The sequence below is a fragment of the Stomoxys calcitrans genome, chromosome 3 (assembly GCF_963082655.1).
Source record: "Stomoxys calcitrans chromosome 3, idStoCalc2.1, whole genome shotgun sequence".
Lineage (NCBI taxonomy): Eukaryota > Metazoa > Arthropoda > Insecta > Diptera > Muscidae > Stomoxys > Stomoxys calcitrans.
Genome location: NC_081554.1, coordinates 168,247,028 through 168,274,064, shown reverse-complemented (window position 1 = coordinate 168,274,064; position 27,037 = coordinate 168,247,028). Strand labels below are relative to the sequence as shown.

General features: G+C 40.1%; 1 protein-coding gene across 1 annotated transcript in view; it reads left to right on the top strand.

Annotated features, from left to right (window-relative positions):
• The window catches only part of LOC106084977 (semaphorin-1A), a 1,175,174-nt gene that overhangs the window by 1,027,319 nt on the left and 120,818 nt on the right, over positions 1-27,037 (top strand). Inside the window, exon 6 of the mRNA XM_059365678.1 lies at positions 7,700-7,804. Coding sequence (XP_059221661.1) covers positions 7,700-7,804 — 105 coding nt within the window. The remainder of the gene's footprint in view (positions 1-7,699; positions 7,805-27,037) is intronic.

The window sequence follows — 27,037 nt, the reverse complement described above, 5'->3', positions numbered from 1 at the left end:
ATAAACATACTCTCTAGGAAATCCTAGAAAGCTTCTAGTAAGCCCTATTTTCCCTTTATATCTCTCTCCAGTCTATTCTTATCGCCTAGCTGAACATTGAAGTGTTTGTTGTGTTTGTATTTGTGCCTTTGTGCCACCCTGTCTTAAATTGCAATCCGACAAATACAATTTATTTTCGCAGAAAATGCTTTACCATTTTCGCATTCTAAGTACAGTATAAATTTCAAGGGAATCAATGGAGAAAATCCTTTCAGATGAATGAATGCCTCCATGTATTTTTATTTTTTTTTTTTTTTGTATATTTTTCTTCCATAGAATGTGAGAGGCTCACATTCAAGAGAATCCTATTGAAATGATAGATTTACGTTTACGTATTTTGCCGATCCCTGCCAAACAAACAAGCACAACTAAGGATATGGAGGGCCCAATGCTTCTACAGCACTTCATGGCTTATGTTTTTGTTGCAATCATTCAATGAAGCTGAAAAAAAATATATAAAAAAAAATAAAGAAATTATGCCAAAATGTACTTAGCCATGTTTATTTGCTGCAACAGAGATAAAACTTCAAATAAATGAAAAAAAAAAAATGGAATATTGGGTTGCCCAAAAAGTAATTGCGGATTTTTTAAAAGAAAATAAATGCATTTTTAATAAAACTTAGAATGAACTTTAATCAAATATACTTTTTTACACTTTTTTTCTAAAGCAAGCTAAAAGTAACAGCTGATAACTGACAGAAGAAGAATGCAATTACAGAGTCGCAAGCTGTGAAAAAATTTGTCAACGCCGACTATATGAAAAATCCGCAATTACTTTTTGGGCAACCCAATATATCTAAAAGGAAAACCTTTATAAAATAGTACGAGTAGCTAAGAAAATATACGCCGAGCATCCGGCATTGTTAAATTGGATATTGTCGATTGGGTTTGTGTTTGGTAAACAAAAAGCTACGCCTTGTCAATACAGTTAGCAAAAAAAAAATGGAATTACGGAAGGGAATTGAATTTGGGGAAAGTAAGTCAAGGACAAGTTCTTTTGAACGCAATAGAAAAATAACAAGTAAAAGCAAAAAGTTCGGTCTAGCAGAATTTTATTGGTTGCCCAAAAAGTAATTGCGGATTTTTCATATAGTCGGCGTTGACAAATTTTTTCACAGCTTGTGACTCTGTGATTGCATTCTTTCTTCTGTCAGTTATCAGCTGTCAGAAAAAAGTGTAAAAAAAGTATATTTGATTAAAGTTCATTCTAAGTTTTATTAAAAATGCATTAACTTTCTTTTAAAAAATCCGCAATTACTTTTTGGGCAAACCAATATATACCCTCCCCCATGGATCGCGTTTGGCAAGTTCTTTGTATGGTATCTCCTTATAGGCAAACAAAAGATAATGGATAAAAATTGCTATGCTATCGGGTTATGGAACGATTCGGGCCATACTTGATTAAGATGTTGGAGATCATATTAAAAGTCATTGCAAAATATCATCCAAATCGAATAAGAATTGCGCCATCTAGAGGCTCAATAAGTAATGATCCGATAAATGATGAATATGGCAACTATATCGGGTTATGAACCAATTTGGACCATACTTAGCACAGTTTCTGGAAATCATAACAAAACACCCCGTAAAAATTTGTAACCCAATCGGATAACAATTGCGCCATCTTTAGGATCAAGAAGTCCATACCCAAGATCTGTTTATTTTGCAGCTACATCAGGTTATGAACCGCCTTATACTATACTTGGCACAATTCTTGGAATTTATAACAAAACACCTCTTACAAAATTTCAGCCATATCGGATAACAATTGCGCCATCTATAGGATTAAGAAGTCAAGACCCAAGATCAGTATATATGGCAACTATATCAGGTTATGAACCGATTTGGACCATACTTAGTACTGTTGTTGGAAGTCATAACAAAACACTTCTAACAAAATTTCATCCAAATCGGATAAGAATTGCGCCATCTAGAGGTTCAAGAAGTCAAGATCCAATATCAGTTTATATAGGAGCTATATATGGGAGGTATATACTTAACACAGCTAATGAAATGCATAGCAAAATGCCCCTTTCAAAATTTCAGCCATATCGGATAACAATTGCGCCATTTATAGGATTAAGAAATCAAGACCCAAGATCAGTTTATATGGCAACTATATCAGGTTATTAATCGATTTGGACCATCCTTTGCACAGTTGTGGGAAGTCATAACAAAACACCTTTACGACATTTTAGCCCAATCGGATAAGAATTGCGCCATCTAGAGGCTCAAGAAATCAAGATCCCAGATCGGTTTATATGGGAGCTAAATCAGGTTATGGACCTATTAAGACCATACTTGAATCAGATGTTGGAGACCATAGTGGATATCATTGTGCAATATTTTATCCAAATCAGATAAGAACTGCGCCATCTAGAGGCTCAAGAAGTCAAGATCCAAAATCGGTTTACATTGGAGCTATATAAGGTTATGAACCGATTAAGACCATACTTAGCACAGCTATTGCAAGTCATAGTAATATATCCCTAACAAAATTGCCGCCAAATCGAAAAAGAACTGCGCCATCTAGAGGATCAATAAGTCAAGATCCAAGATCGGTTTATATCGGTGCTATAATAAAAATATGGATAGATTTCGACCATACTTAGCACAGTTGTTGGAAGTCATAACAAAACACCTTTACAACATTTTAGCCCATCGGTTTATATGGGAGCTTAATCAGGTTATGGACCTATTAAGATCATGCTTGATCCAGATGTTGTAGACCATAGTGGAAATCATTGTGCAAAATTTTATCCAAATCAGATGAGAATTGCGCCATCTAGAGGTTCAAGAATTTAAGATCCAAAATCGGTTTACATTGGAGCTATATAAGGTTATGAACCGATTTAGACCATACTTAGCACAGCTATTGCTAGCCATAGTAAAATATCCCTTACAAAATTGCAGCCAAATCGATAAAGAATTGCGCCATCTAGAGGATCAATTAGTTAAGATCCAAGACCGGTTTATATCGGTGCTATAATAAAAAAATATGGACCAGTTGTTGGAAGTCAAGCACAGTTGTTGGAAGTCATAAAAAAACACCCCTTAAAAAATTTTAGCCCAATCGAATAAGATAAGGTTATGAACCGACTTAGACACTACTAAGCACAGTTCTTGAAAATCAAAACGAAACATCCCTTACAGAATTTCAGCCAAATTAGATGACAATGGCGCCATCTAGAGGCTTTCTCTAGGCTCTAGACAAGATCATCGATCGGATTATATGACAGCTTTTTCAAAACGTAGACCGATATGGCCCCTTTAAAATGCCAACCGACCATGGCCCCTTTAAAATGCAAATTTTCAAGCGCCCAACTTTATTCCTACGAAAGTTTGCGTGCTTTCATAGATGGAAGGACAGACAGGCGGGCATGGCTAAATCGATGTGGAATGTCAAGATCATCAAGAATATATCGGGTTTTGTCAAAAAGAGCGCTACAAAAGCTTTTTTTAAATAAAACAAAAACGGTTGTACATAGCAATGAATTTCTTTATTTCTAAAGGGTGATTTTTTTGAGGTTAGGATTTTCATGCATTAGTATTTGACAGATCACGTGGGATTTCAGACATGGTGTCAAAGAGAAAGATGCTCAGTATGCTTTGACATTTCATCATGAATAGACTTACTAACGAGCAACGCTTGCAAATCATTGAATTTTATTACCAAAATCAGTGTTCGGTTCGAAATGTGTTCAAATTTTGACAAATTTTGTTCAGCGATGAGGCTCATTTCTGGTTGAATGGCTACGTAAATAAGCAAAATTGCCGCATTTGGAGTGAAGAGCAACCAGAAGCCGTTCAAGAACTGCCCATGCATCCCGAAAAATGCACTGCTTGGTGTGGTTTGTACGCTGGTGGAATCATTGGACCGTATTTTTTCAAAGATGCTGTTGGACGCAACGTTACGGTGAATGAACACATTTCGAACCGAACACTGATTTTGGTAATAAAATTCAATGATTTGCAAGCGTTGCGGCGCCGTACTGTTAGAACCACATGTCCTTCAAGTCCATAACATCCGAATGGGACCAAAAATATTCTGTTATCATTGAACGTAAGCGATTCCCATTTGCAGTAACGTGTCAGTCTTGATCATCATGGAAGAAGTACGATCCAATGATGGCGCCAGGCCATAAACCGCACCAAACCATAATTTTGTTCTGGATGCAATGATGACTATTGAGTACGTATGGATTGCTGCCTGACCAATAATGCATGTATTGCTTATTGACGAAGCCCTTCAACCAGAAATTAGCCTCATCGCTGAAGATAATTTTTCGATGAAAGCGATGAGGTCACTCCGAATTTCGGTAGTAAATTTTAATAATTTCGACTCGTTGTTGGCACGCATATCTTTCCATCATGAAATGGCAAACCTTTCTGGAGAGATGTGTCAAAGGAGCGGCAAAAATGGCGCGTCGTTTTCTGTCCCTATCGGTCCACTTTTGTAGAGTCCCCGGAAAACCCCTACATATGCCAAATATGGTCTGAGAAGGTATATAAACTGATAAAGCGTCCACATAAACCGATCTCCCGATTTTTATTCAGCAGCCCTTTTACGACGCAATTCTTATCCGATTTGGCTGAAACTACAATCTTCAACATACCTGCCAAGTATGGTCTGACTCGGTTTATAACCTGATATAGCCGCCATTTAAACCGATCTCGGATCTTGACTTTTTGAGCCTTCTTATTCGACTTGACTACAAGAAATGTTCTGTTATGACTACCAACAACTGTGCAAGGTATGGCCTAAATCGGTTCATAACCTGATATGGCTCTCATATAAACCGATTTCGCGTTTATACTTCTTGAGCCTATGAGGGCGCAATTTTTAATCAATTTATCTGAAAATTTGGACGCAGTGTTCAGCTTTAACTTCCAACAACTGTGCCAATTTTGGCCTAAATCGGTTAATTAACTGATATAGCTCCCATATACACCGATCTAGGATCTTGACTCTTGACTCTTTAGGGCGCAATTATTATCCGATTTGACTAAAGTTTTGCTTAAGGTGTTTTGTTTTGTCTCGCAACATATATGACAAGCATGGTCTAAATCGGTTCATTATCCGATATTGCAGCCATATAAACCAATCTCGGATCTCGAGCCTCTAGAGGGCGCAATTCTTATCCGATTTTGCTGAAATTTTGTTTTTTTTCCGTTCTCGAATGTTCTAAGAACGGTTTAAGTCGGTTCACAAGCTGATCTAGCTGCCATATAAACTGATCCTGATGCGATTGCAATGGCTTTTTGAGTGAAAATCGGACTAAATATATGTTTATAAGAACTATATCTGTCGAGAGTCATACTGCAAATCGGACGAACATATATATGGGACCTATATCCAAATCTGAACCGATTTCAAGCAAACTTCTCAGATATTGTGGTAGTCGTCGCGGAAGGTGTTGTACAAAATTTTGGGAAGATTGGTCAATAAATCAGCTTGCAATGGCTCTAGAAGTGAAAATCGGGACAAAAAAAAAAAAAAAAAAAAAAAAAAATATATATATATAGATATATATATATATATATATATATATATATATATATATATATATATATATATATATATATATATATATATATATATATATATATATATATATATATATATATATATATATATATATATATATATATATATATATATATATATATATATATATATATATATCTAAATCTGAACCGATTTCAATGAAATTCGCCAGTAATGTCGAGAGTCATAAGAAAATCCGTCCTACCAAATTTCGAGAGAATCGGTTAACAAATGACCTTTTTATTGCATTATTAATGCAAATCGGACGAATATATATATGGGAGCTATATCCAAATCTGATCAGATTTTTTCTAATTTCAATAGGCTTCGTCTCTAGGCCGAAAAACATGCCTGTACCAAACTTGAATCGGATGAAAATTGCGACCGGACGGTCGGACGGTCGGACAGACATAGCTAAATCGAATCAGAAAGTGATTCTGATTCCATCGGTATACCTATCAATGGGTCTATCTCTTCCTTTTGGGTGTTACAAACTAATTCACTAAGTTATAATACCCTGTACCACAGAAGTGGTGTAGGCTATAAATATGCCGTGTAAGAGCAGATGGAGATATATCTTTGAATCTCTTGGAATGGTAAAAGCAGAGGTGTTAGTGCAACATGTCCAAGTGCCTTTTGTTCAGGCCAGTATGGTTGGACACCTCGGTATTTCGAAAATTTGTTGGGGCTGAGAAATCTTCGTTTGTGGTATGATTTTCCATACCCTGGACCACAGTAGCGGTGTATGGTATAAATATGCCGTGTAAGAGCAGATGGAGATATATCTTTGAATCTCTTGGAATGGTTAAATCAGAGGTATTAGTGCAACATATCAAAGCACTAGGTTGTCCCGGTGCCTTTTGTGCAGGTCCTTATGCTTGGTCACCTCGGTATTTCGAAAATTTGTTGGGGCAGAGAAATCTTCGTTTGTGGTATGATTTTCCATAAGGAAAAAAAGGCAATTTTGTGCAAGAGAGATATCTCCATAATTCTTTTTGAATTTCGCAGATAAAAGTATCCGCAAACCCCCAAAATTAGCTCTACCCGAAATTTTTCACAGAAATACCCAAAATAACCAACTTTGGGCAAATATGGTTTCCAAATCGGCATTTTGTAGCAAATTTGCTGTGGAGGCTAAAAATATTGTTAGGTGCGAAAAAATTTTTGTGTAGACTTGTGGGACATATAAAGGAAAGAAGCAAAACATTTGCCCAATTAGGGAATCTGCGCTTTGGAACTTGAGAAATCGAGGGGGTTTTCCACTTTTTTAATAAAAAAAAAATGCCGAAGTGACCAATTTTGGGGCCTGCCAAAGGGCGCCCGGACCACCTAGGATCTTGAATATTGGCACACCATCTCGCTTACACTTCAGCTTTAACCATTTATAGAGATATCTCTACCCGTTCTCACACTGCATATTTTTTACTAGTTTTTTTCGATTTTGTCCCACTGTGGAACGTGTCAAATGCGCTTCATGGTGTAGGGTATATAAAATTCAGCCCGGCCAAACTTAACACGCTTTTCCTACTTGCTTGTTTAAATTATCTTTAAACAATTTTGTTCATCTGCTTTTCTCCACAGAGTATCAATGTTCGAGAGATCCCTGCTTGACAGCTGTACTCGACTCAATACATACTTACTTGAACTTAATCCCATTTTAACCATTTTGATTTTATTTATTTAAGTTGTGCTGTTATCCTTTGGCATTGATAACTTCCTACAGTGCTTGCTTTGCTTCTCTTCGGTTTTCTTACTTTCAGTCTTTCATCACAAATGTTGATGAGAGCCATAAAAAAAGAAAAATCAATAAGCTTCAAGTTTTATGGTAGCTTCAGTCACTCAGCACAGTTATTTTTATATATCCTTTAGAAAATAACAAACAATTGCGTCTTATCGATGGCGCACAAATGTTTTAGAGTTTTGTAGTTCTCTCTCTCTCTCGCTCTGTTTTCTTGTAGCTAGCCATAAAAGTAAATAGACAACAAATAATGTATCCTTACACCCAACTAACTAACCATAGCCTTTGAATGTTTACTTACTCACCCCATCACTCCCTCACTCACTAACTCACTTACTGATTCGCTTTCTTTCATTCTTTCCTTCTTGTTGCAGATAATGAATTGTATTCGGGTACCGTAGCCGATTTCAGTGGCAGTGATCCGATTATCTATAGAGAGCCATTACAAACCGAGCAATATGATAGTTTAAGTCTTAACGGTAAGTTTTCCTTATTATCCTTTTGACTACTCACATCCTCCTTATGGCAAGAGAATTGCATTTGTATGGGTTTATATGTGTGTATAAGTTTTTTTGCCAAAATATTATTTAGAAACTAACGACTATTGATGGTATCCTTGAATTGTTGTGGCTACATCATTATGGTTGACTACTTCTCTGTAAGGGATAGCCACAATTTTTGGCTACATGAGTAGTTGCGGCAGCCCCTATTGTTATCCTTTGTTAGCATATTATTTCATTATTTATTATGATGGTTAAATTTTTCAACTTTATTGTTAGGACTTTTTTGTTATTTTCTGATATACCCCCCAATACAGTTTCAGTTCATGGCCATTTCAAAGGATACACAATTTCGGTTGTGTATTCAAGGATACAATTAATTTTCTAGTTTTCTAAAAATGATTTTAGTGGTTGCAATAAATGATTCGTAGTCTAGTTAGCTTCCGACACTAACAGACCGTCAGCCAAAATTAACTTAAATTGCATTTCTATGCTGAAAATATGGCAAAAATACAAAAAATACACTGAAAAAAAAACAAAAAAAAAAATAAATTTTATGCCACTGCAAGAAGTCTCTCCGTAGATATGTTTTATATGACTGAAGGTCTCACAATTGTCGTAATTAGAATAGGTTTAGGTTGGAGGGCGCGCGACTTGCAACCTCGATTACCAGCCGCTTCACTCGGAGACCATTCTATTGACCCTGGGAGAAAGTCGAAGAGAAAAAATGGAGTAAAACTAGATTAACATACACCACAAAACGATACAAGACAGCAATAAGGACAAGAAACGAAATTAAACGCTTTCTTTTCTTTAACTGTCAAGAGTATGATCCTGAAGCCAATGCAGGGCTCTAAAGAATTGAAGAATAACAAGAGGGCTAAAAGCCTGTAGGGAAAGAGGAGTTGACCCATTATGCTGTGCCTTCTCCTCGCAATTGCTGTTCAGCGACACAACAAGTGCTCAACCGTCTTCAACTCCTCGTCATTCCACATCCTGCAGAAGTCTGTCTCTTGGTGTATAGTGGTTGAAAATCGAAAAAAAGTAGTAAAAAATACTCGTATGCCGTGTAGAACGGGAGATATCAAATTTGGAAATCGGACCGCAGACGAAGGTTTGGCAGTCCCATAAAATTTTTAAAATACAAAGGTGATCAACTTTTGGGGCCTGCCAAAAGGCGCCCGAACAACCCGGGCAGCCTTAACATTTTGCAGTAAGGACAGAAAACGAAGTTAAACGCTTTCTTTTCTTTTATTGTCGAGAGAATGATGCTGAGGCCAATTCAGGCCTCTAAAGAATTCAAGAATACCAAGAGAGCTTAGAGCCTGTAGAGAAGGAGGTGTTCACCTTGCAATTTCTGGGCAGTGACACAACTGGTGCTCGACCACCTCCAATTCCTTGTCATTCCACATCCTGTAGAAGTCTGTCTCTTCGTGCATAGTGGTTGAAAAAACTAAAAAGTATGCCGTGTAGAACGGGTAGAGATATTAAATTTGGAAATCGGACCCCAGACGAAGATTAGGCAGCCCCATAAAATTTTTGAAAAACCGAGGTGATCGACTTTTGGGTCCCGTCAAAAGGCGCCCGAACAACCAGGATAGCCTTAACATTTTGCAATAAGGACAGAAAATGAAGTTAAACGCTTTTTTTTTACTGTCGAGAGAATGATGCCGAGGCCAATTCAGGCCTTTAAAGAATTCAAGAATACTAAGAGGGCTTAGTGCCTGTAGAGAAGGAGGTGTTCACTTCGCAATTTCTGGGCAGTGACATAACAGATGCTCGAACGCCTCCAACATCCACGTCCTGCAGAAGTCTGCCCCTCCCCGCATAGTGGGAGAAAATCGAAAAAAAAAATCTAATAAAAAGTATGCCGTGTGAGAACGAGTAGAGATATCCAACTTGGAAATCCGACCCCAAACGAAGGTTTGACAGCCCCATCAAATTTTTGAAATACCGAGGTGATCAAATTTTGGGGCCAGCCAAAAGGCGCCCGGACAACCTAGAGCCTTAACATTTTGTACACAATTTCGCTAAAACCTCAGCTCTAATCTTTACAAATTTTAAAGAGATATCTCTACCCGTTCTCACTCGGCATATTTTTTGCTAGTTTTTGTCGATTTGCTCCGGCAGCGCGTCAATGACTAGTCAAGGCTTTATTGGCAGTCCCAGATCATGCTATCTCACCCTAGGATAAGAAACGTCCTGTTTCACGCAATACTTCGACACCCATTCTCATATTTTTTACCGGTTTTATTTTTTATTTTGACCAGTCAGGACTTTATTAGCAGTCCTAAGCCATGCTATCGCAGCCCCAGCATAAGCGACGTCTGTTTCACGAAATACTCGGCCACAGGGACTTCGACACCCGTTCTTACTCGTCATATATTGTATTAGTTTTTTTCGATTTTCTCCCACTGTGCAGTGCTTCAATGACCAGTCAGGACTTTATTAGCAGTCCTAAGTTATGCTATCTCAGCCCCAGCATAAGCGACGCCCTGTTTCACGAAATACTCGGCCACGGGGACTTCGGCACTCGTTCTTACTCGTCACATTTTGTACTAGATTTTTTTTTCGATTTCCTCCCACTGTGCAACCCAGCAAAAAATTCTCGTATGCCGTGTAGAACGGGTAGAGATGTCAAATTTGGAAATCTGACTACAAACAAAGGTTTGGCAGTCCCAACAAATTTTTGAAATACCGAGGTGGCAAATTTTTAGGGCCTGCCAAAAAGCGCCCGGACAATCTAGGGCCTTCAAATTTTGCATACAATCTAACACCTCAGATCTAACCATTACAAATTTCATAAAGATATGCCTACCCATTCTCACTCCTCATATTTTTTACTAGTTTTTTCGATTTTCTCCCACTGTGCAGTGCGTCAAAGACTCTCTGTGCAGTGCTTCAATGACCAGTCAGGACTTTATTAGCAGTCCTAAGCCATGCTATATCAGCCCCAGGATAAGCGAGGTCCTGTCTCACGAAATACTCGGCCACGGGGACTTCGACACCCGTTCTTACTCGTCACATTTTGTACTAGTTTTTTTCGATTTTCTTCCACTGTGCAACCTAGCAAAAAATACTCGTATGCCGTGTAGAACGGGTAGAGATATCAAATTTGGAAATCGGACCGCAGACGAAGGTTTGGCAGCCCCATCTAATTTTTGAAATACCGAGGTGATCAACTTTTGGGGCCTGCCAAAAGGTGCCCGGACAACCTAAAGCCTTAACATTTTGTACACAATTTCGCTAAAACCTCAGCTCTAACCATTACAAATTTCAAAAAGATATGTCTAACCGTTCTCACTCGGCATATTTTTTACTTGTTTTTTTTTTTTTGATTTTCTCCCACTGTGCAGCGCGTCAAAGACCCACTGTGCAGCACGTCAATGATCAGTCAGGACTTTATTAGCAACCCTAAGTTATGCTATCTCAGCCCCAGCATAAACCACGTCCTGTTTCACGAAATACTCGGCCACGGGGACTTCGACACCCGTTCTTACTCGTCACATTTTGTACTAGTTTTTTTCGATTTTCTCCCACTGTGCGACCTAGCAAAAAATTCTCGTATGCCGTGTAGAACGGGTAGAGATGTCAAATTTGGAAATCTGACTACAAACGAAGGTTTGGCAGCTCCAACAAATTTTTGAAATACCGAGGTAACCAACATTTAGGGCCTGCCGAAAAGCGCCAGGACAATCTAGGGCCTTCAAATTTTACACACAATCTCACCTCAGCCCTAACCATTACAAATTTCAAAAAGATATGTCTAACCGTTCTCACTCGTCATATTTTTTACTTGTTTTTTTTATTTTTTCCCACTGTGCAGCGCGTCAAAGACTCACTGTGCAGCACGTCAATGATCAGTCAGGACTTTATTAGCAGTCCTAAGTTATGCTATCTCCGCTCCAGCATAAGCGACGTCCTGTTTCACGAAATACTCGGCCACGAGGACTTCGACACCCGTTCTTACTCGTCACATTTTGTACTAGGCTTTTTTTTCGATTTTCTCCCACTGTTCAACCTAGCAAAAAATTCTCGTATGCCGTGTAGAACGGGTAGAGATGTCAAATTTGGAAATCTGACTACAAACAAAGGTTTGGCAGCCCCAACAAATTTTTGAAATATCGAGGTGACCAATATTTAGGGCCTGCCAAAAAGCGCCAGGACAATCTAGGGCCTTCAAATTTTACACACAATCTCACCTCAGCCCTAATCATTACAAATTTCAAAAAGATATGTCTAACCGTTCTCACTCGTCATATTTTTTACTTGTTTTTTTTTTTTTTTTGATTTTTTCCCCCTGTGCAGCGCGTCAAAGACCCACTGTGCAGCACGTCAATGATCAGTCAGGACTTTATTAGCAGTCCTAGTTATGCAATCTCAGCCCCAGCATAAGCGACGTCCTGTTTCACGAAATACTCGGCCACGAGGACTTCGACACCCGTTCTTACTCGTCACATTTTGTACTAGGCTTTTTTTTCGATTTTCTCCCACTGTTCAACCTAGCAAAAAATTCTCGTATGCCGTGTAGAACGGGTAGAGATGTCAAATTTGGAAATCTGACTACAAACGAAGGTTTGGCAGCCCCAACAAATTTTTGAAATACCGAGGTGACCAACTTTTAGGGCCTGCCAAAAAGCGCCCTGACAATCTAGGACCTTAAAATTTTACACACAATCTCGCTATCACCTCAGCTCTAACCGTTACAAATTTCAAAGAGATAGCTTTACCCGTTCTCACTCGCCATATTTTTTTAATTGTTTTTTTTTTATTTTCTCCCACTGTGCAGCGCCATAAAAGACCCACTGTGCAGCTCGCCATAGACCAGTCAGGACTCTATTAGCAGTCCTAAGTCATGCTATCTCAGCCCCAGGAAATACTCGCCCTCAGGGACTTTGTCACCCGTTTTCACTCGTTATATTTTGTACTAGTTTTTTTTTTCTTTCTATTTTCTCCCACTGTGCAGAACAAAAAGCCCCACTATGCAGCGCGTCAATGGCCAGTCAGGACTTTATTAGCAGTCCTAAGTTATGCTATCTCAGCCCATCCCCCTGTTTCACGAAATCCTCGCCCCCCGTTTCACGAAATCATCGCCCCCTGTTTAACCAAATCCTCGGCCACCGGGAATTTGACACCCTATAACCTACAGCACTAGCCCACGCCTTGTTCTCGGAGTCATTGTAAATGGTGATTCTTTAAGAGCTATATGAACGCTTTTCAAGTCAAGCTCTTGCCTTTTGGACAAAAAGAAAAGTTGGATAGAATCTCACGGTAGCGTTCACGATTCGCAGTTACGTTACGATGCGTATCATCTTTGAAGAAGTACGGTCCAATAATGCCACCAGCCCATAAACCACACCAAACTGTGACTTTTTCTGAATGCATTGGTAGCTCTTGCAATGCTTCTAGCTGATCTTCACTTCAAAATCGACAATTCTGCTTATTTTCCTACACATGGAACCAAAAATGAGCTTCGTCGCTAAAGCAAAATAAGCGCGCGATGTCCTTTCTTAACAGAGCACGCATTTTGATAATAAATTTCAATAATTTGCAAGCGTTGTTCGTTTATAAGACGATTCATGGTTAAATTATAGACCAAACTGAAGATGGTCGACAGCGAAACAAAACCCGAAACGTCAGTGAGCTGTTTAAACCAAAAATTCAAATTTTGCCCATGAACATTCCGCTTAGAAACCGGGGCAAACTTCTCACATATCAATGAGTGCAGGCCGATTCAAGTTCAAGCTCAATGATAAGGAGCCTCCATTTTTATAGCCGAGTCCGAACGGTGTGCCGCAGTGCAAGACCTTTTTAGAGAGAAGTTTTACATGGCCTAGTACCTCACAAATGTTGTCTGCATTAGGAGGGGATAAAAACCGCTGAAAATTGTTTATGATTTTCTCACCAGGATTCGATCCCAGGCGTTCATCGTCATAGGCTGTCATGGTAACCTCTGCGCTACGGTGGCCTCCTCTTTAAGCTGTTTAAACCAATGTAACCAAAAAGATGATAGCTAAAACAATCACCCATTAGAAAGCGTCCACTCTAACAAGAAGCTCGCACAGTGGAGGTCTCACTGATTCCATAGCTAGATCTGCGGCTATCAGCCATCCATTGCTGGCTCACTCGTCTGCCTCTTCGTTCACCGCCACACCTTGAGGGCCTGGGAGCCCGCAGAACCAGATAACCTTTCCCATGGTTCCAAGATGCTCTTTGCATCTTTTAAACAGAGTCGAACTCAAGCGTCCCGACTTAACAGCCTTCAGCGTAGCCCAACTGTACACGTATATCGTAATGGGCCACCGCATCCGCAGCAACATCGTCTCCAATGCCTTCAGGATCACTAAGACTTGATCAGTCTTTAAAAATCCCTGATTCTATGAAAGGCCAAACATACGGGGCGACCCTCCGATTTCGCTGAAATTTGGTGTGTGGATGTGAGTTGACCCCAGAAACACAAATCATACGTCTGTTTTTGAGACAAAAGCTCCTGGGCCGTCCCTAGGGGCAAAAGGCTCCCCCTTGGGGGCATATCTATCATTATCTACTACTTCGTACCTTTCATTTGACACCCATGTTGCCTATGTTACCTGGGTTAAAAATTCTCAAGACACCTTAGGTCCATCCCGGGTCAATTTTTTAGGCATGTTTTGGAATGTTCGTAATCTACACGACAATAGTTTTCATTTGATACCCATATTTCTTAGGTCGGAACACTTCCCTCCAAAGGAAGATTTGTCCCCTAGGGGGGCCCAGGAGCCTTTGCCCCAAAAAATTGACTTAAAATTCGTATTCCTGCTGTCAACTTTAGGGAGGGGGGGCAAACAACGAAAAAAACCGGGGATGCCCCCTGTAAACTGCATTTTTCCACTAAGAAATTCAATTAAAATTCCTGCTTCAGTGCCCCATTCAATTTAGATCGATCTGCTCATACAGAGGGTCCCGGGAAGGGTGGGATACCCCAAAGCCAGAGATCCCTTTTCGGGAAAACAACTTCCAGGCCATCAACAAAGGAAGGACTCTCCTGCTATATAATCAGTCGCAACGCATATAACATGTCACTACGCGGCAACACCATCCCCCCGCAAAACAGAAGAAAGACCTGAGTATGATGATAATGATAATGACCTTTTGACCTTTTTTTCGGCGTTTCTTCTTCAACTTAGTTTCTGATTAAGAATCACGCCCAAGTACCTGGCATCCCAAGAGAGCGGTAGCTCCTACCCATCCAGATCACTTAAAAACACCCAGCTTCTTCCTTCTGGTGGAAAGGACCCGTTCAGTCTTTCTGGGATTCATGCCAAGCCCGTTGGCCTTAGCCCATCCGGGCAAATTCCTCAAAGCTCCCTGAACGAGGTCCGTAATTGTAGAGAGAAAACGGCCACCCACCATGATGACGACGTCGTTGCCCATGCGAACACCCTCCGTCTTGAAAGATCTTAGAATCTCATTGATACGTGAGCGTTTCATAAGTCGTGAGTGTTTCGTGAGTTATGAGTGTCTCATAAGTTGTCACATTCTTATGAGTCGTGATTCGTGTCGTGATCATGATTCCACTCATTCACTCTCACCCATGAATAATTTTAATTCAATCACGGTCACGCACAAGCACGTGATTGGTTTTGGATCTCACTCACGCATGGTATAACGTACAAAGACCTTTTTTTAACTGTAGAACATTTTACTGTGTAATATGTTTGGGTAATTGCCTAAGGTGGACGTTGATCTTCTACTGTTTTCGTAGTAAAAACAATGCCACGTTTAGAGATATTGGTAATCATCAGATAACGAGGCAAACCTAAAATTTGGCGGCAGTTTATGTCGACAGCCCTTTGGTACACACAGTGATGGAAAACTCATTTCCTATTCTATTATAGTAATTAGTTTTCTCAACCATTTTCTACTCTCGCGATAAAATCATTGGACCAACACTACTTTGAATTTTACCACGCTAAAACTAATCACCCAGTACCTTGGTAACCCTGGTAACTCCCCGCCTATAAATACCACCTATAATAACATAAAATTATCAACCTATCATTCAACTTTTATTCTTAGCCAATATCTTTTTTTTTTTTTTTTAACAATCAAATATCTTTGTGAATAAAATAAAACATTATCATAAATATGAAGTAAATCTATCATCAAATATGGACATTCCATGCCACATAGAACATTCATGCAACATCATCATAATCAATGGCTAAAATCTCTGCTATGCTGTCATGAAATATGCCAGTGGCTGAGTGAAAGAAGGACCTCTTCCAGATTTATTGCAACTTCTCTATCAATGTCAAAAAGTTTTCTATTTGGCATAACAAGAGACATGGCAACAAGACAGGCTTTTGTTGCCAATGGGAGAAAAACAGTTGTAGCAAACCAAAACGAAAAAGCCAAAGACCAAAATAGACAGACAGACGGACACTTGGGGGGTTGAGTAGGGAAAATGATAGGCAAGCAGTCACAGACATGATGTCCTTTTGTCTAAGGCATATCGCACAAGTCTTGGTTGGACGGGCTTGCTATTCTCTATTTACGTGGCAGCAACTTAAAAAATTGACAGCATTATAAAAATAACGAAGAATGAATGGCAAATGGTAAATAAACCATAGAAATATGAAAGCAATAAAGATTGAGGAGCTGGAGGGGGTGAAGCAAGAGGAGATTCTAACAGACTTCCACTATTGTCTAAGAGCTCACCACCAATAGCACTCGTATGCCAGTACCCCACCATATGCCATAAGGTAGCAAGGAATGCTCATACAAATGAATGGCAAAACTATGAGCTTGTCATTTGAAGGCGGTAAACTTATTATATGAGCAACAATGCCTCAATGTATTTGTAATAAATGATTTGCACATCCACTGAGTCATGTACTATGCAGGACATGTTGTATTCTGCTTATACTCGTATGTATGTACCCATACCACATCAATGCTATGAGTAGTTTATGTTTATGATAAATGTTAAATACTTAATTATAATAGTTGTAATGCTATTGCCATTTCCGTTATAGCTTTGATTGGGTAAGTTGTGCTGTGTACGTGAGTGTCTGCGTGTTTTGAAGTGAAAGCAAAAAGGGAGGAAACTAATATAAAGTTTTAAACGTGCATGCAATAGACAACTGCTATTACAAACAAAACAATCAACAATAAATTTCTTGAAATTGTTGAAATATCTGGAAAGTCGTATATGGCACAGTGGCTCAGAGGGAATAATAGGTAGGACAAATACACAACGAGTAAAAAGAACTACCTTTTCCTTAGGGAAACTTCCTTTCACTAAGGGAAAGTATAATTAAACTGTCTTTCCCTAAAAGAAAAGGGTAATAAAACTACTTTCCCGCTAGGAAAGGGTAAAAAACTACATTTTCCTAAGGGAAAGTGGAATAAAACTAAAATTCTCTAATGGAAAGGGTAACAAAACTATCTTTCCTAAAGAAAAAAGGTTATAAAACAACCTTTCCCTAAGGAAAAGGATAATAAAACCAGCTTTCCCTTAAGGAAAGTCCCTTAGGGAGAGGGTAAAAAACTAGATTTCCCTCAAAGAAAGCTAATAAAATAAACTTTTTCTAAGGGAAAGGAAGTAATAAAAGTACCTATCCCAGAGGCAAGGGGTAATAAAAGGGAAATGGTAGTAAAACAAGCTTTCCCCAAGGTAAAGGGGAAATAGAGCTGCCCTTCCCTAAAGGAATAGAAAATTAAGATACCTTTCCCCAGGGGAAAGAGAAAAAAAGCTCCTTTCCCCATGGAAAGGGTAAAAATCTTTCTTTCTCTTAGGGAAAGGGTAATAAAACTTCCTTTCCCTTAGGGAAAGGGTAATAAATGAAAATAGAGCTACTCTTCCCTAAGGGAAAGAGAAATAAAGCTACCTTTTTCCAAGGGAAAGGGAAAAAAGCTCCTTTCCCCAACGGAAAGGGCTATAAAACTACCTTTCCTTTAGGGAAAGGGTAATAAAACTTCCTTTCCTTTAAAAAAAACTACCTTTTCCTCGGGGAAAGGGTATTCAAGCTACGTTTCCCTAAAGGAAAGGGAAATAGAGCTACCCTTCCCTAAGGGAAAGGGAAATGAAGCTACCTTTTTTCCAAGGGAAAGGGAAATAAAGCTCCTTTCCCCAAAGGAAAGGGCAATAAAACTTCCTTTCCCTAAGGGAAATGGTAATAAAACTAGCTTTCCCTTAGGGAAAGGGTAATAAAACTAACTTTCCCTTAGAGAAAGGGTATTCACGCTAGGTTTCCCTAAGGAAAAGGGAAATAGACCTACCCTTCCCTAAGGCAAAGGGAAATAAAGCTACCTTTCCACAAAGGAAAGGGTAATAAAACTTCCTTTCGCTTAATAATAGGGTAATAAAACTTCCTTTCCTATAGGGAAAGGGTGATAAAACTACCCCTTCCTAAGGCAAATGGTAATAAAACTAGCTTTCTCTTAGGGAAAGGGTAATAAAACTACCTTTCCTCAGGAAAAGGGTAATAAATCTACCTTCTTCCAAGGGAAAGGGTAATAAAACTAACTTCCCCTTAGGGAAAGGGTATTCAAGCTACGTTTCCCTAAGGGAAAGGAAAATAGACCTACCCTTCCCTAAGGGAAAGGGAAATAAAGCCACCTTTCCCCAATCGAAAGGCATATAAAGCTCCTTTCCCCAAATGAAATGGTAATAAAACTTCCTTTCCCTAAGGGAAATGGTAATAAAACTAGTTTTCCTTTAGGGAAAGGGTATTAAAACTACCTTTCCCTTAGGGAAAGGGAAATGGAGCTACCCATCTCTAAGGGAAAAGGAAATAAAGCCACCTTTCCCCATGGAAAGGGTAAAAAAACTTCCTTTCCCTTAGGGAAAGAGAAATAAAACTACCTTTCCCCAAGTAAAAGAGTATAAAATTAACTTTCCCTTAGAAAGGGTAATAAAACTACCTTTCCCTCAGGGAAATGGTATTTAAGGTACGTTTCCCTAAGGGAAAAGGGAATAAAGTTACCCTTCCCTAAGGGAAAGGGAAATAAAACTTCTTTCCCCTAAAAAAAGGGAAATGAAGCTCCCTTCCCCGAAGCAAATGGTAATAAAACTTACTTTCCCTAAGGGAAAGGGAGAGAAAACAACCTCTTCCTAAGGAATTGGTAATAAAACTATCTTTTTCCAAGGTAAAGGGAAATAGAGCTACTCTTCCCTAAGGGAAAGAAAAATAAAGCTATATTTCCCCAAGGGAAAGAGAAATAAGGTTCCTTTCCCCATGGAAAGGGTAATAAAACTTTCTTTCCCTTAGGGAAAAGGTAATAAAACTACCTTTCCCCAAGGGAAAGGGTAATAAAACTAACGTCCCTTTAGGGAAAGCGTAATAATACTACCTTTCCCTCAGGGCAAGGGTATTCAAGCTACGTTTCCCTAATGGAAAGGGAAATAGAGCTAAAAGCTACCTTTCCCCAAGGGAAAAGGAAATAAAGCTCCTTTCCCCAAAGGAAAGGATAATAAAACTTCCCGAAGGGAAGGATGATAATACTAAAGCTCCTTTCCCCAACGGAAAGGGTAATTAAACTTCCTTTCCTTTAAGGAAGGGTAATAAAACTACCTTTCCCTTAGGGAAAGGTTAATAAAACTACCTTTCCCCAAGGGAAAGAGTAATAAAACTAACTTTCCCTTAGAGAAAAGGTATTCAAGCTACGTTTCCCTAAGGGAAAGGGAAATAGAGCTACCCATCCCTAAGGGAAAGGGAAATAAAGCTACCTTTCCCCAAGGGAAAGGGAAGTAAAGCTCCTTTCCCCAACGGAAAGGGTAAGGGTGATAAAACTACCTTTTCCTAAGGTAAATGATAATAGAAATAGCTTTCCCTTAAGGAAAGGGTAATAAAACTAACTTTCCCTCAGGGAAAGGGGTAATAAAACTACCTTTCCCTTAGCGAAAGGGTAATAAAACTACCTTTCCCTCAGGGAAAGGGTATTCAAGCTACGTTTCACTAAGGAAAAGGGAAATAGAGTTGCCCTTCCCTAAGGGAAAGGGAAATAAAGCTACCTTTCCCCAAGGGAAAGGGAAATAAAGCTCTTTTCCCCATTGAAAGGGTAAAAAAGGATAAAAAAACTACCTTTCCCCAGGGGAAAGGATAATAAAACTAACTTTCCTTAGGGAAAAGGTAATAAAACTACCTTTCGCTCAGGGAATGGGTATTCAAGCTAAATAGAGCTACCCTTCCCTAAGGAAAAGGGAAATAAAGCTACCTTTCCCCAAGGGAAAAGGAAATAAAGCTCCTTTCCCCAAAGGAAAGGGTAATAAAACTTCCTTTCCAAAAGGGAAAGGGTGATAAAACTACCTCTTCCTAAGGAAAATGGTTATGAAACTAGCTTTCCCTTAAGGAAAGGGTAATAAAACTACCTTTCCCTCAGGGAAATGGTAATAAAACTACCTTTCCCCAAGGGAAAGAGTAATAAAACTAACTTTCCCTTAGGGAAAGGGGAATAAAACTATCTTTCCCTCAGGGAAAGGGTATTCAAGCTACGTTTCCCTAAGGAAAAGGGAAATAGAGCTACCCATCTCTAAGGGAAAGGGAAATAAAGCTCCTTTCCCCAAAGGAATGGGTAATATAACTTCCTTTCTCTAAGGGAAAGGGTGATAAAACTACCTCTTCCTAAGGGAAATGGTAATAAAACTAGCTTTCCCTAAGGGAAAGGGAAATAAAGGTGCCTTTCCCCAAGTTAAAGGGAAATAAAACTCCTTTCCCCAAAGGAAATGGTAATAAAACTTGCTTTCCCTAAGGGAAAGGATGATAAAACTACCTCTTCCTAAGGGAAATGGTAATAGAACTAGCTTTCCCTAAGGGAAAGGGAAATAAAGGTACCTTTCCTCAAGGTAAAGGGAAATAAAACTCCTTTCCCCAAAGGAAAGGGTAATAAAACTACCTTTCCCTTAGGGAAAGATTTATCAATCTACATTTCCCTAAGGGAAAGGGAAATAGAGCAACCCTTACATATAGGAAAAAGGCAATCAAGCTACCTTTCCCCAAGGGAAAGGGAAATAAAGCTTCTTTCCGCAAAGGAAAGAGTAATAAAACTTCTTTTCCCTAAGGGAAGAGTAATAAAACTTCCTTTCTGCTAAGGGAAAGGGAAATAAAGGTACCTTTCCTCAAGGTAAAGGGAAATAAAACTCCTTTCCCCAAAGGAAAGGATAATAAAACTACCTTTCCCTAAGGGAATTTATCAAGCTTCATTTCCCTAAGGGAAAGGGAAATAGAGCAACCCTTGCCTATGGGAAAGGGAAATAGAGCTACCCTTCCCCAAGGGAAAGGGAAGTATATCTACATTTCCCTAAGGGAAAGGGAAATAAAGATTTTTTTCTCCCAAGGTAAAGGGTAACAAAACTACCCTTCCCTGAGGGAATGTGTATAAAAACTACCTTTCCTTAAGTGAAAGGTAATAAAACTACCTATTCCTTAGGGAATGGATATTAAAGCCATCTTTCCCTAAGGGAAAGTGTAAAAAACACCTTGCTCTAAGTAAAAGTGTAATAAAACTACCTTTCTCTAAGAGAAAGGGTAATAAATCTACATTTGCCTAAGGGATAGGGTAATAAACCCACCTTGCCCTACATATAGGATAACAAAACTATCTTTCCCTAAGGGAAGGGTAATAAAACTAACCTTCTCTAAGGAAGTGGGTAATAAAACTACCTGTTCCTAAGGGAAATGGTCATAAAAATTACTTTCCTTGATGGAAAGCGTAATGAAACTTCCACTTTCTTAAGGCAAAGGTAAATAAAACTACCTTTCCCTAAGAAACGAAAAATAAAACTAACTTTTTCTAAGGGAAAGGGTTATGAAATTTCAACTTTGTTAAGGGAATGGGTACTAGCACTGGCCTTCCGCCGAATCTTTAAACTTATATCAAAAATGCATCCTCTGCCCAGACTTTAAGTTTCTTCATGCCTTTGTTGTCCTTACCTAAAATAATAGCAAATATTCTAAACTGATATCCCCAGCTTCAATCCTTTTTCTTCTTATGGGGCATCTGCTTCCCCAAACCAACATTTTCGTTGGTTATACCCAAAAAAATACTTTTCTTACTTCGATTGGCAGGCCTTTTATCGGTAGGGTCATAAATTAAATTAATCACCACCAAACAGGAGCAGCAGCGGCTTAAGGCCAAATAAATTTTCACACCAAACTTGACCCTGATGTTGAAAGTTATGCCAAAGTTTGAGAATTTGGCCATAAGGTTGCATGTTTGCCTTATCTGTGATGGCATAAAAGGATGATTAATAATTTGTTTATGTGTGTTGTGTTTATGTGGCTATTATTTTTGCTTATATTGGTGTTGTTGTTGTTCTTGTTATAGCTTTAGCTACTAAGAAAATATGACATTATAATATTTATTTTTATATTTTATTATCTATGGCATACAAAAAAACACAACCCACCATAGAAAGGTTTAAGGGATTTATGGATATGCATATGGGATACCCTTTATGGAAGTTGTTGAACAGAGGTTTGAGAAAAAAAATGTTTTTTATACAAACAATTGAGAATCCAGACAGTGTCCTGCGGAGGGAGACAAAGCCGGAATAGGACCAAAGGAAGCGTGCACGGCCCCTGAGTCTTCATGGAGGACTGTGAGCTCCAAAAAGACGACAAAGCCATCACGGAATGGAAAGATGGTCCCTGAAAAAGGTATGAAGCCACTCTATTACGCCAGATTGGCAAGGAAACACAACAGTGATGAGCTAACTTATTCAGTCATCAATATTAGCAGTACATCCGGTGGAATTCCACCAGATCATCGCTTTGGTCTGCAGAATGTATTGATACCGTCAAGAAGCTCCTTGAAAATATCCACACTTCCTGGGAAGCAAAGCTCGAATCGGTGAGAAAGATGGACATCCCTCACCTCACAAAGGCAACGGGTTTCATCAAAGGATGGGGCAGCAAATTCGCAACGGAACGCATGTTGGAAACTAAAGGTTGGTCGCAGGGAAGTGGGAGGTCTTCCGCAGGGAGGAGAATTCCACCAGATCATCGCTTTGGTCAGCAGAATGTATCAATACCGTCAAAAAGCTCGTTGAAAGTATCCAAACTTCCTGGGAAGCAAAGCTCGAATCGGTGAGAAAGATGGACATCCCTCACCTCACAAAGGCAACGGGTTTCATCAAAGGATGGGGCAGCAAATTCGCAATGGAACGCATGTTGGAAACTAAAGGTTGGTCGCAGAGAAGTGGGAGGTCTTCCGCAGGAGGGAGAAGGAGGAAGGAACTTTCCTTGTGTTGGCCATTGATCAAGTCAACGTGACAAGTTTGAGTAGGACTAAAAGCATGGCGCAGTACGGACCCAGGCTGTCTTTTTCAAGATTGGACGACTAGGATAGGAAATGATTCTCGTATTGAGACATATAGGACTAAAGGCATGGCGCAGTATGGACCCAGGCAGGCTTTTTCAAGATTGGACGACTAGGATAGGAAATGATTCTCGTATTGAGACATCCTGCCGTGCAGTGGCAGGTGACTCAGTACCGCCGAACAAACAGCGGCTTACGAGGAGACCATCACCGATGGTCCCAATAATAGGAAGACTAGGATAATCGAAGTTCCCGATATTAAAACATCAGGCAGTGCAGGGGTGAGAGACACAACATAGCCTAAAGAACAGGGCCCTTTCGGATCGACGCAGTGCGAGTAAAGGGCATGGGCTACGAACACTGTGGAACAGCGAAATGGTCGGTAGGACGACGAAAATCCTATGGGGATAGTGGCAGGTGACTCAGTACCGCCGAACAAACAGCGGCTGACGATGGGACCACCACCGATCGATTGTCCCAATAACGGGAAGACTAGGATAATCCAAGTTCCCAATATTAAAACATCAGGCAGTGCAGGGGTGAGAGACACGATATAGCCTAAAGAACAGGGCCCTTTCGGGTTGACGCAGTGCGAGTTAAGGGCATGGGCTACGAACACTGTGGAACAGCGAAATGGTCGGTAGGACGACGAAAATCCTATGGAGACATCCAGATTGTGCGAAGACGAGGCTATTACTGAAAGGAAGTAAGCAGGTGGTCTGTATAGCTTTCGGTATCATATCAGGACTCATGGCACTACGAGCTCACTTACGCAAAATCGGTGCGGCAAGTGATAGCATTGTCCGGCTTTGTGGACACACAATGTCAGACATGAACCAACTTAGGGGAATGGCATGGAAAAGAATTAAGGATTTTTTAAGTAGCACAGTATTCCTAACAGATTTTCTTTTCATTTATCCATATCTCCGAATGGGTACTACCTGTAACGTACAAATTTTAAAGCCTTTTTGGAGTAGGCTAGAAATGGACTCCAAAAACCCAACAGCTGCGGTAGTGGCGTCAGACCGACCGTATCATGTTTTCCTCCCGAAACGAAAAAATTTTAAAGCCTTTTTGGAGTAGGCTAGAAATGGATTCCAAAAACCCAACAGCTGCGGTAATGGCGTCAGACCGACCGTATCATGTTTTCCTCCCCTCCTATAGAGTTTTTGTGCCTTGGCACCTGTAGTTGAGAGCAGTGCTTCAAGCGCTCAACAAGTCGTCAGACTTATAAATTAGGAAGAGACGGAAAAAATAAGAGGGATGCACAGTTCGCCCTTAGCCTTTAAGTGAAGGCGGTGTGGCAGTCATTGATATCGGCTGTGCAACCGGTAGGATTCCACCAGATCGTCGGTGCAAGGTAAAGCATTTGGTAAACGAACGGGTTATCGAAGATGTGTTGAACTCTGAAGGGCATTCACCCATACGAATTATGAGCTGCGAGTGTAGAGGGGACATCTTAACGCTGCGCTTTGCGTCAGCGGAATATATTGATACCGTCAAAAAGCTCGTTGGCAGTAACCACACTCCCTGGAGCGCAAAGCTCGACCTTGTGAGAAAGACGGACTTCCCACAGCTCACAAAGTCGACGGTGTTTCATAAAGGATGTGGGCGACGAAATCGAGACGGAACTCATGATGGAAGTCTTAAACAAGCAAAGTTAAGATTTGGTCGTGGACAAAAGGGAGGTTTTCCACAGGGAGGAGAATGAGGAAGGAACTCTCCTTGTAGTGGGCATCGATCATCGGTCTCCGTGACAAGTTTGGCTAAGGCACAAGGCATGGCGTAATACGGGGCAATGGCCTTCTTTTTCAAGACTGAACCATCAGGGGGTTCAGTGGCGGGACCCTCGATAACGCCTAACGGACAGAGGCTCAACGACGAGACAATCACCGACTCTTTCAATATTGGGTAGACTAGGATAAGCAAAGATCCTAATACTAAAACATCGGGCAGTGCAGGGGCGAGAGACCCAACACAGCCTAACAGGGACCCAACGACGGAACCATCAACGATTTTCTCGAGATTAGAAAAACAAGTAAAAAGGCGTTAAGTTCGGCCGGGCCGAACTTTGGATACCCACCACCTCGGGTATATATGTAAACCACCTTTCATCAAAATTCGGTGAAAATTTCATACCTTATACTCATATACCTCATTCCGATCTGAACTATATACGACACGGATGTCGAAAAGCCGAACACAAGTTACTGTGTCAAATTTCAGTGAAATCGGATTATAAATGCGCCTTTTATGGGGCCAAGACTTTAAATCGAGATAACGGTCTACATAGCAGCTATATCCAAGTCTGGACCGATTTGGGCCAAGTTGCATAAACATGTCGAAGAGCCTAAGACAAAGCACTGTCCCAAATTTCGGCGAAATCGGACAATAAATGCCTCTTTTATGGGCCCTAAACCTTAAATCGTGAGATCGGTCTATATGGCAGCTATATTCAAATCTGGACCGATCTGGGCAAAATTGAAGAAGGACGTCGAAGAGCCTAACCAAACTCACTGTCTCAAATTTCAGCGACATTGGACAATAAATGCGTCTTTTATGGCCCCAAAACCTAAAACCTAGATATCGGTCTATATGGCAGCTATATCCAAATCTGGATTGATCTGTGCGATATTGCAGAAGTAAGTCAAGGGGCTTAACTTAACTCACTGTTCGAAATTTCGGCGACATCGGACAATGAATGAGCATATTATGGGCCCAAAACCATAAATCGAGAAATCGGTCTATATGGCAGCTATATCCAAATCTGAACCGATCTGCACCAAATTGCAGAAATATGTCAAAGGGCCTAACACAACTCACTGTCCCAAATTTCAGCAAAATCGGATAATGAATGTGGCTTTTTGGGCCTTACATCATAAATCGGAGGATCGATCTATATGGCAGCTATATCTAAATCTGGACCGATCTGAGCCAAATTATCGAAGGATGTCGATGGGCCTTACACAATTCACTGTCCCGAATTTCATCAAAATCGGATAATAAATGTGGCTTTTATGGGCCTAAGACCCCCAACCGGAGGATCGTCTATATGGCAGATATATCCAAATCTGAACCGATCTGGGCGAATTTAACGAAGGAAGTCGAAGGGCCTAAGACAACTCACTGTCCCAAATTTCAGCGAAATCGGATAACAAATGTGGCTTTTATGGGCCTTAGACCCTAAATCGGAGGATCGGTCTATATGGCAGCTATATCCAAATCTGGACCGATCTGAGCCAAATTGGCGAAGGATGTCGAAGGATCTAACACAACTCACTGCCCCAAATTTCAACAAAATCGACAAATCAAGATATAGTCCGATATAGCCCATCTTCGAACTTAACCTGCTTATGGACAAAAGAATCTGTGCAAAATTTAAGCTCAATATCTCTATTTTTAAAGACTGTAGCATGATTTCAACAGACAGACGGACAGACGGACGGACATGTCTAGATCGTCTTAGATTTTTACGCTGATCAAGAATATATATACTTTATAGGGTCGGAAATGGATATTTCGATGTGTTGCAAACGGAATGACAAAATGAATATACCCCCATCCTTCGGTGGTGGGTATAACTAGAAGGGATAAAGAGGAGGCCACCGTAGCGCAGAGGTTAGCAAATCCGCCTATGACACTGAACGCCTGGGTTCGTATCCTGGCGAGATCATCAGAAAAAATTTTCAGCGGTGGTTTTCCCCTCCTAATGCTGGCAACATTTGTGAGGTGCTATGCCATGTAAAACTTCTCTCCAAAGAGGTGTCGCACTGCGGCACGCCGTTCGGACTCGGTTATATAAAGGAGGCCCCTTATCATTGAGCTTAAAGTTGAATCGGACTGCACTCATTGATATGTGAGAAGTTTGCCCCTGTTCCTTAGTGGAATGTCCATGGGCAAAATTTGCAT